At 46.4% G+C, this 10516-nt stretch overlaps 2 protein-coding genes across 3 annotated transcripts; one reads left to right on the top strand and one right to left on the bottom strand.

Moving 5' to 3' along the window:
• Positions 1–133: 133 nt before the first annotated feature.
• cdk5r1b (cyclin dependent kinase 5, regulatory subunit 1b (p35)) lies at positions 134–4986 on the bottom strand. Of its 2 annotated transcripts, XM_089016119.1 has the most exons (3): positions 4572–4984; positions 2423–3397; positions 134–1696 (listed from the first exon to the last, which is right to left on the bottom strand). In XM_089016119.1, the coding sequence occupies exons 2-3, from the start codon at positions 3325–3327 to the stop codon at positions 1681–1683; spliced, it is 921 nt and encodes a 306-aa protein (XP_088872245.1). In that variant the 5' UTR covers positions 3328–3397; positions 4572–4984; the 3' UTR covers positions 134–1680. The 2 variants fall into 2 exon arrangements, with proteins under 2 accessions (XP_088872245.1, XP_088872246.1); XM_089016120.1 differs by lacking the exon at positions 134–1696 and having other exon boundaries at positions 2419–3397; positions 4572–4986.
• Positions 4987–5838: 852 nt separating this feature from the next.
• psmd11b (proteasome 26S subunit, non-ATPase 11b) lies at positions 5839–10261 on the top strand. The gene is made up of 13 exons (XM_089015969.1): positions 5839–5959; positions 6870–6971; positions 7055–7251; positions 7349–7406; positions 7484–7678; positions 7758–7902; positions 7981–8041; positions 8111–8173; positions 8256–8381; positions 8502–8537; positions 8956–9007; positions 9099–9241; positions 9341–10261. Exons 1-12 carry the CDS (start codon positions 5869–5871, stop codon positions 9239–9241), a joined length of 1269 nt encoding a protein of 422 aa, XP_088872095.1. The 5' UTR covers positions 5839–5868; the 3' UTR covers positions 9341–10261.
• Positions 10262–10516: the final 255 nt, after the last annotated feature.

Here is a 10516-nt window from a genome sequence, read left to right as displayed (position 1 = left end):
CCTTTTGCCTCCCAGCAGGCATAGATTTCAACCCCCAACCGCCTCCCCCTCCCCCCCAAGCTAAGTGTGCTAACTTTTTAACACACAAAACACGCTAGCGTCTGGAACAATCAGTGCGTTTTATTTGGATTTATATTGATCACAGTACAAAAATAAATGAAAATAAGTCAAAAGAAATCTGGAACAGCAACAGCTTTTTTTTAATGTTCATTATATTTGGAAAAAAAGTATTGTTTTAATAACAATCAAGAACCTTGAAGCACCCCCCCCCCCCCCACCGCCACCCACAACCCCGCACCATCTTTGTTTCCACGCAAACTGTACAAACACATTCGCACACATACTCGCACACGACCTCGTCTTACCCACCGTCATTTATTTACAACGTACGCAACAGTAGACACAAAAAAATTAGCATTTTTGACCCCCCCCCCATTTTTTCTAGCTAACTCAATGAAGTGAAGTTAAAAGATGCGTTTTCTTTGTTCACGACCGACTCTTGAGGAACAAAGATAACCTTCTACCCCCCTTTGAGGTACCACACACACCACAAAAAATAACCCCCCTCCCCCAAAAGTCAAACAGGGAAGGATTTAGAACACAGGTGTCAAAGTCAAGGCCCGTGGGCCAAATCCGGGCCGCCACATTATTTTTTTCGGCCCGCTAAAGCAAATCAAACTTGTGAAATTCCATCACGCTTGCTAAAATCCTATCCAAAAGTTTCTATTTTTGGATGTAAACCACAATAACAGTCATTATTCTTGACTTCAGATTTGAAAACTAGTTAATTAATCATTTGTTGTGCGCTCTATATGTCATATGTGACGGGGATTAAACATGACACCCCTGATTTAGAAGATTAAAACTCAGCTGTTAGAACTCACTTGTGACGTATTACTTTGGGATTATGCGCATAAAAGCCTCCTTAGCACTATTTCTGCTATCAAGCACATTTTGTAATGGATCTCAAAATGGGATCACCCCTTCTAAGCCGTCGTGGCTGTCAGAAGTAAAATACGTGTGAAATTTAACAGCGGCAGTCAAATATTTTAACTTATTCCTGTTGTTATTTGTTTCATTCGGATTGTTGCGTTGGCGCCGGTCAGATCGGTCCGTGATAAATAATCCCCAGAAGCCATCTTCATTCCGCACCAAAAAAATGAGACAAAACGTAGACGTTTGAATCTTCGCCGATAGCATCGTGAGCGCTTAAAAGTCAGAGAGGAGGAAATTGAGAATATGGCACTGTTCACGCTGGACGATGAGCACGCTAAAAAAATGTCAGCAGGCAGAGCTAAAAATCAACACGAATGTAGACCCCCTCCCAAAAAATAGAAGACTAGTAAACCGCGTGCAAAAAGTGTCCAAATCTAATCATCTTGAATGATGAGCAACGAAAATGAGCTTGTTCCAGATGTGCAGATCAATAAAAAGCAATAAATAAGCTCCACGCAGCTGTGAAAACACCCACTAACGTTGTCCTATTTCAAAATAAGAGAAAGTTGTGTCCTAGCGTTTCCCCCGCTTTGTCCAGTACGAGAGAAAAATGCCCCCCCCCCCCAAAAAAAGTCCCAAACCTCAACGCTGTAGCTGACGTTCCGTCCAAGATTCATCAAAAGTCCAGCGTAAGGGGGGCGGGGCTAAGGACTTTCAGCGCCGTGGCGTGACGACCAGCTCCAGTCAGGCGATGGCCCTCCTGCAGGGGCACACGACGGGGGGAGGGATGTCGCTTTTAAAACCGACCCGATCATTCGCTGCCATGCCCGAATTTATCCAGGTTTTGTTTTTTCTTGTATGGGTGCAGACAAAGCATTGGTCAGACCTCTGGCCATGTTTTTTCCCTTCCACGAGGGGGCAGTATTTGCCTTTTGTCCATGTTAGCGCTTTGTTGTAGCGTCAGCTGTTGTTCAAGCGCTAACTTGAGTGCAGGTTAGTTCTTTCTTCTGCTAACTAGCTAATACCTAGCTAATAGATAGTTAGACAGATAGCTAACTAGATACCCCAGCCAGCTAATAGATAGATAGCTAGATAGCCAGCCAGTTAGCTAATAGATAGCAAATACAGGTAACATCCGACTCACGACCTGCTCGACTTACTGGTCGGAATGGAACTCGGTTGTAAGTTGGATGATAGCAAATAGCTAGCTAGCTATTTCGTATTTTGTACATCTGCCCCCATTTCAAGCTCAAATAACTCCAGGCTGGTATCGTTTAGGAATTAACTATTTAAATGAAAGAGAATTAAGATTTCTAACGCTGCATCGGTCCTAAAACTCGATATCACGTGCGTCCCGGGGTTCGAGTGACAGTGACAAAAACCCTGGCGCTGGAGTGGCCGCAGTTTTGCACATTGCCCGGAAGTGAATGAGTGAAATAATGTTGAAATGCGTTGTTATTTTTTTTGTGTGTGTAAAAGTTCTCACCGGTCCAGGCCGATGAGCAGGCGTCCGCGCTCCTCCTCCTTGTGGCTCTCGTTCTTGAGGTCGGCGAAGACCCGCGTGAAGTAATGCGGGTCCGAGTTGATCTGCAGCATCTTGGCGCTCATCAGGTCGATGATGGACAGGCAGCGGTCCCAGAAGGCCTCCTTGGAGCTCTCCACCAGGAAGGGCTTGAGCGGGTAGGAGATCTCGTTGCCCATGTAGGAGTAGGACAGGTAGAGGCAGGTGAGCAGCACGGCCTGCAGCTCGTGCTCGCCGCCCACCTCCGAGGAGACCACGTCGCGGCACAGCATGTAGACGAAGACCACGTTGGTGGGCGTGATGAAGCCCTGGTCCTGCCATCCCTGCAGCAGGAGCGAGCGGTCCACGCCGCGCAGCCACAGCACCGGCTCGCCGGGCGACAGGTGCTTGAGGCGGTAGCAGCGCCGGCACAGGAAGTCGCCCAGGCAGCGCAGCAGCTCGCTGGTGGACGCCTGGACGATCACCCGCTTGGGCGTCCCGGGCACGCCGGCGGCGACGGCGACCTTTTTGGCCGAGGCGTCGGCGTCGCCGTCGTCGGACGCCTTGTTGCGCGCCGGCGTGCCCTGTTCCTGCGCGAAGGACGACAGGTTGGCGCAGGATTGCGACTTCTTCAGGTTCTCGCCGTTCAGGTGGCTGACGTGGCTCTGGTAGGCGGCGTTGGGCTGCACCTTCTTGGACGCCTTCTTCTTGGCCGACGCCGCCGCCATGCGTTTCCACGGCAACACGTTGATGAGCGAGTGGCGTTTCAGGCCCTTGTCTTTGGCGTTCTTGCTGTTTTGCACCGCCGTGTAGTGGCCCGCCGCGGCCGGCCCGTCCTCGAACAGGGCCGCCTTGCGGTAGCCGGGCGACAGGGACAGCACGGTTCCCATGGCGACGGCGGCGAGGGGACGACGGAAGAGCTCGGCGGGGAGGCCTCGGCGGCGGCGCTCGGCTTGCGATCTGCCAAAAGACGGTCAGACAAATTTGAAGATTAGCCCCCTTGCAGCATTGCTTGCGTTTGAAATGGACGCAAAAACACTTTCTATGCATCATCTTGGGATGTTTACCCACCCGACTTTGTACCCCACAAGTTGCCCTATACTGCAATATTTCCTAATGCTGCCATTCTTAATTCATTCGCTGCCAGACGTTATCCTACAACATCAAAAACAGTTCTTAATTCATTGACTGGCAGACAATGTGCAAAAATGTGTCCACTCCAGTGCCAGGGTTTTTGTCATTCTCACTCGAATTCCAGGACCCACAGAATATTGAGTTTTGGGATTACATCAACATTCAATACAGCGTTAGAAACCTCAGACTCAATTCTTTCATCAGAAAAAAACTGTTAATTCCTAAATTATATGTGTCTGGAGTTATCTGAGTTTGAAATGGGGGCGGATGACCAAAAGGCAAATGCTATTCCCGAATGTATTCAGGAAAGGCAGCGAATGAGTTAAAAATGGGCCAAAAATACACCTCTTGGTACCCATAAGTGCTTTTTTCCCAGCAAATATTTTGTGTTTATTCCAAGAAAATTGTGTTGATGTGGCCAAAAATGAATTTATGAATTTGCTTCTTATTCTGCTGGTTTTCCCTAAAGCTAACTAGCAGGCAACATCGACTGGACTCTGCTGTAGCGCCGGACTGATTTCGTCACACACACACACACAGCAAAAGATGGCTGTAACGAAAATGATGATCAACAATTTCAAATATGTGTTGCTCCTGCCCGCGTAAAAACAACAAAAACGCCGAAAAAGCATATTCTCATATCTCATGTTAATACACCAATCCATATTTCATGTTCCATGACCGATGAGCGAATCATGCACCATCCCTAAAATGGACGCCAGAAACGTAAACAGCCTTGAATAAAAAAACACCCACTTTAAACCCACCCAGAAGAAAATTGGGGTGGATTTTTCATGCTAATTTGGGTTTAGGGGTGCTCTCCGTGGTTCTGAAATCGAGTCTGGTCGTGGAAACGAGGCTATTTATAGCCACCATCGGGAGAACAAAAAAATCCAAACTCGTGAATTGAGATATTATCTTACATCATAATCGAAGGAACACACTCTATTCTAGTTTAGCATCCAAGCAAAAAGGCGATTAAAATGAAAATAAATCTTACCTGCAGGTCTTGGAATGACGATGATGAGGCCGAGCTTGTTGCCCCTCATGAACGTCGACCAACGAGCATCTCGGTCCGTTTCAAAACCGTCGCGAGAAGCAACAAACAATGTCCGACGGTCAAAAAGATCACCAATCTGGCAAAATAGGCGAAAACACGCACGGGCGAGGATGCTGAGGATGCGGTTGCCGCTCCTTGCGCTCCTCTCGCGGCCGTGATACTTCGAGCTGTCTGACGCGCACTGCCGTGGTTTTTTTTTTCTTCTCGCGTGATGTGTATCGTTCGGCGTTGTGTTGTGCAGTGATGTCGCAAAGGCGGTGGTCCTCCGGTGCAGCGTCCGCGCCACGCAGCCGCGTTGTGGAAAGAGCGCGCGCGAAGTACAGTGCGGCGCGTGCACCTGAACGCCACACCACCAAGCGTCCGGTGATTGGAGGACGTTTGCGCCTGACCCAAATTCAGACACATTGACACTAATCTCGCCTCCCCCGGGGCGGAATCAATAGGAAATGTGCTCGTTTTATGGTTGACACACGTGTTATCTCTGCAAAGAGCAGATATTGATCCTCAGGAAAATAGAGGGAAACTTTTTGCATTTTATCAAGAAAGATAAGATTCTAAAAAAAAAAAAAAAACAGAAGAACCAAAGTAGAATATCGCTGCTTTGGGATTGTTATAATGATTTCTGAAATGACATGAGATTAAATGTGGATTACATTCAATTTTCTTGTCATTACAGAGGCGGTTTAATCAATGCACGCCCATAATCGTGAATTGCAAATCATCCTTCAGTGAAATGAATTGACAATAGCATAACGACAAACAAAACAACACAAAAATGGATATAAATCTCGATTCATAACATATAATATAATCTGAATAAAACGATATACTCTGAAAAAACGCTACACTCTTTAAAAAGAGTGAAGAAACGATTTATTTGGTTAAAATTAGTTTAAATCAATATACGTATCTTATGTATGCAAAAGCCATTGTGGCTGCTCCTTCTGTTGTGCGCCTTTTGTCCACAGGAGGGCAGTAAAACCCAACCATGATTGCAAACAAACATTTATTCGTTCATATTTGAAACATTTGTTCATTAAAATACATGTATTTTTTGAACTTTTATCTAATAATAATCTGTAAATTGATGTGTTTTATGTATTTCTCTTTTTACTGGTTCTTGTCGTAACACGAAAATGCTCATTTGACGTTAAACTACATTTCCCGGACGCCACAGTCACAGTGACGTCACATCCCGTTCTCGCTTGCCATTCAGGCTGCACTTTGAATAGGGAAGATGGCGGCTGCAGCAGTGGTGGAGTTTCAGAGAGCTCAGTCTCTCATTAGCACGGATCGAAACGCCTCCATCGACATCCTGCACTCGATAGGTACGAGTGACGCTTTGATTTCGAAGCTGGCGGGGGGCTTTTGGCCGTACGAGGGGTGTTTTCTCGCCGCTCGAACCCTCGAGTGCCGCCGCTCGTTGGATAGCAGCGAGCCGGCTGCGCGGTGCTGACTCACTGTTGAATGGGAGCTCCCGTCCAGCCGTCGTGGACGGCCGTTAGCCGCTTAGCCGCTCTGCTAACAGGCCTGACGCCTCAAATCAATTCGTGTTTTGTCTCTTTTTAATAATTTTTCTACACTATTACCGGCTCCCAAATCGATTTTTAAATCTGGGCTAATCGAGTATCGGTGTTGCTTACTAGCTAGCCTGTTGTCATCACGGCAGTGATTGCTAAGGCTGTGATATGTTTTGTTATCATATTGTTTTTTGTTGTTGTTGTTGTGTGGATATAGATTGTTTCAGCGATGACATGACAGCGTTTCAACCGTGTGTGTTCCGAAGTTTTTGTGTTTTAATAAAGCGAATTGAACCTATGCTAAGTGTAATGTATATTATGTGTAAACACCGGCGACATTGCCCTCAAATTGCCTTGTCACACCACAAGACTTCAGCTGTCATCGTGATCAACATTTTTGGACATTCCAGATAAACAATTACCCGAAATCATAAGCAATTTGTTGGTTTTTTCACCGTGAATATCATCCACAGGGAAAATAAATTTGAATAGTGTGTGTATGTTTTCCAGGAAGCAGAAGGAGACAATAAACATGAAAAATGTGACACATAATTATTACTTCCCACCACCGCTCATGAAGCGCTTCAAGCAAACGACTTGTTGCAACTTGCCTTTGCACTGAAATGCTTTGCTAAACACTTGTCCACATTTATTTTTCTCACACCTCTGCTTGAAGATGCCTCGAAAACCTAAATTCATGTGTTTGATGGTTTGACAGTGAGGCGAGATGTCCAGGAGAACGATGAAGAAGCAGTCAGGGTCAAAGAGCAGAGCATCCTGGAGCTTGGAACGCTTCTGGCCAAGACGGGACAGGCGGCAGGTGAAAACTCCCTCAAAATGTCACCCCTTTTCTTTTTCTCAGCAACGTTTCTTTTGGGTCTAATCGTCGTCTCCCTTCCCCAGAACTTGGCGGCCTGCTGAAATTTGTGCGGCCGTTCCTGATCTCCATCAGCAAGGCCAAAGCGGCCCGGCTGGTGCGCTCGCTGCTGGACTTGTTCCTGGACATGGAGGCGGCCACGGGCCAGGAGGTGGAGTTGTGCCTGGAATGCATCGAATGGGCCAAGGCTGAGAAGAGGACCTTTTTGCGGCAAGCTCTCGAGGTGGTGACGCCTTTAAATAAAAAATGGATTGGCCGACGATCGGGGAATTGATGCATTGGGGTTCATTTTGTGGTTTGTTTCCTTCTCCTCTTGACAGGCTCGACTAATCTCGCTCTATTTTGACACCAAGAGGTACCAGGAGGCCTTGGCGCTCGGTGGGTGCTCACCTTGGAGCTGCTAGCCGTCGAAAATGTGCTTCCAATGCGAGCTCTTTTGTGGCTCCCACCCGCAGGATCTCAGCTTCTTCTGGAACTGAAAAAGATGGACGACAAGGCCCTGCTGGTGGAAGTTCAGCTGCTGGAGAGCAAGACCTACCACGCCCTCAGTAACCTCCCCAAGGCCCGCGCCGCGCTCACGTCAGCGCGCACCACCGCCAACGCCATCTACTGTCCTCCCAAGCTGCAGGCGGCGCTGGACATGCAGTCAGGTGACAAGCGAAAAGTCCCACGTCACATCTTGGAATGAACTGCTCGTCATGAATGCTTGTTTTGGCCTCCCGCGCGCAGGGATCATCCACGCGGCCGAGGAGAAGGACTGGAAGACGGCTTACTCTTACTTTTTCGAGGCCTTCGAGGGCTACGACTCCATCGACAGCCCGCGAGCCATCACGGCCCTCAAATATATGCTCCTCTGCAAGATTGTCCTCAATTCGTATGTGGACGTGCAAATATATTGCCTTTATTGTCCTATAGCTTCCAGATTTGACTTTTTTGTATTTAATCTTTGCAGACCGGAAGAGGTACAAGCTCTAATCAGTGGAAAACTGGCCTTGCGGTACACCGGACGCCAGGTAAGAATGTTTTCATTGATTTAGTTGTATGCTTCTGTTCATCAAGATAAATTGTTATTCTCCTTGTAGACAGACGCACTGAAATGTGTGGCCCAGGCCAGCAAAAACCGATCATTAGCAGACTTTGAAAAGGTAAAAGAAGTCTTTAAGTCATGAAGTTTGGTCCTCCCCCCCAAGCAAAGCATGTGACCTTTAACCCCCACTCCCCTCCCAGGCCCTCACAGAGTACCGAGCGGAGCTGCGGGACGACCCCATCATCAACACGCACCTGGCTAAGCTGTATGACAACCTACTGGAACAGAACCTCATCCGGGTTATCGAGCCTTTCTCCAGAGTTCAGGTGACCGTCGGCCATTTTCTTCAAGTTCCGCACCAAATAATGTTGATTTTTGTCATCGATTGTTCGTCAGCAATTTTTTAAGCATTTGTTTTTATGTGTGTTTTTCTTCTGTTTTTCCAGATAGAACACATATCGGCTCTTATCAAACTCTCAAAGGTACGTCATTCCAAGTTAAACTTCAATTCATGATTAATTATTCAAAATCAGAGATCCCCAACCACCGGGCTGCGGACCGACCGGTAGCGGGCCGCGCAGAAAGAATAAATAATTTACATAATTTCCGTTTTATTTATTATTTGAGTCCGAACTATGTTTTATTTTGAAAAATGAAAAATTACCAGATGACATCCGTGTCTATGACTTACTCTTGACGCATGTCAAAACGCTTGTCTAGGTCACGTGATACATACCGCAAAAATTAGCCCACCGTAAACTAGCCTGTTGTATCATTTTATTTTGTTGTATTTATCCGCCGGTCCGTGAAAATATTGTCCGACATTAAACCGGTCCGTGGCGCAAAAAAAGGTTGGGGACCACTGTTCTAAATGACATTTTAATGTTATATTTTTTTTAGGGGAATGTAGAGCGCAAACTATCACAGATGATCCTGGATAAAAAGTTTCACGGTACATATGATGCAACACGCATTCAGATTTCATATTCACAAGCTTCCAATTTGAAACTTTATTCATGATATTTTTGGGGGTGTGTGCTCAGGAATCCTGGACCAAGGAGAAGGAGTGCTGATCATCTTCGAGGAGCCACCCGTGGACAAAACGTACGAAGCCGCCTTGGAAACCATCCAGAACATGAGCAAAGTGGTGGACTCGCTTTACAACAAAGCCAAGAAGCTGACATAGGTGACGGACGGGTTCAGAAAAGACACTCATGACGATAACGGGAAACTAGAATGACGATCATGCTAATGCTGATTGTCATGTTATTTTTTTGTCTTCCAGACCGGTGGAGGAAGTGCGTGCGTGTGTTTAAGCAGCTTATGTAACATTTGAAAACTGGGACAAGGGAGAAAACGAAAAAAGTGCAGTGAACCGGACCCCACGGCCTCCAAACCTGACCACCACCTGTCAAACACACCTCAGCCCCCCCCCCCCCCCCCCCCCCAATGGACAGTATCACATTTCTGTGTGTTTTGTTTTTTGTTTTGTTTTTGTTGGCCCTATTAGTTTGATATGTCATTTAAACACAGCGGCCAAGGCAGGCCATCAGGGAATCTTATTGTACAACTACAATAAAACGATTAAAAGGAAGAACAATACATAACAGTTCAACCTCTTCAGCCTTCTATCGCTGCTCAGAAAAACAAAACTAAGGAGAACCAACACGACCCTTGACCCCCTATGCCCCGTTCTGATTGTTCATGTTCTGCATGGCTTTCAGTAGAACACTTATTGTTTTCGGAAGGCTGGAAATTAGGTTTGACCCCTTTATTCATATCAATGCCAACAATTGCCAGTCCCTACTGTATTTCAGAATTTAATTAAACTCACTATATTTGCGTTTGGGTTTGTGTTTTTGTAAAAAAAATAAAATTAAAGGTTGCCACTTGCCTGCCCCCCGCCCTCAAACCCTGAATGCTCATGTATATTAAATAGAAGAGGCGAGAGGAAATTTCACCGCCAGTGCCACTCTCCCTGGCGCTTGTTTTGCCTCTTGTCGGGGTGCAACGTCGAAATTCCCATCAGACAAAAACGAAAAAAAAAGAAAAATAATAACAGGCTTTTTGCCCATTAGCACGCCCGACTCTGCTCTTCTCCATTGTTAGTTTCTAGCATTAACGTGAGATGCTAGTAACCAAACAATTTGTATGTTTTTTTTTTCTCTTCTAAAGACATTTTCAAAATAAATATTTTGTATTTTAATGACATTTGTCCTGTCTCTTGTAATGGCATAACTATATTGGCAAGTGTAATACGCCACTCGGTTGTTTTGACATACTTCCGGATTGCTGTGACGCGTTACCTTTCGTCACCTGTCGCTATGTAGTCTCATCTCGCGTTACCTGCCAGAAGTCGCATACTTCCGGACTCCTGTGACGTGTCTGAATTCGTCAAGTGTCGTCACAAGCTATAGTCTCATCTTGCGAGAATTACCGGATCTCGTATACTTCCGGCCTG

This window comes from Hippocampus bargibanti, linkage group LG15, assembly GCF_051943395.1.
Source record: "Hippocampus bargibanti isolate YZ-2025 linkage group LG15, ASM5194339v1, whole genome shotgun sequence".
Taxonomy (NCBI): domain Eukaryota; kingdom Metazoa; phylum Chordata; class Actinopteri; order Syngnathiformes; family Syngnathidae; genus Hippocampus; species Hippocampus bargibanti.
This window is presented reverse-complemented; position numbering and strand designations above follow the sequence as displayed.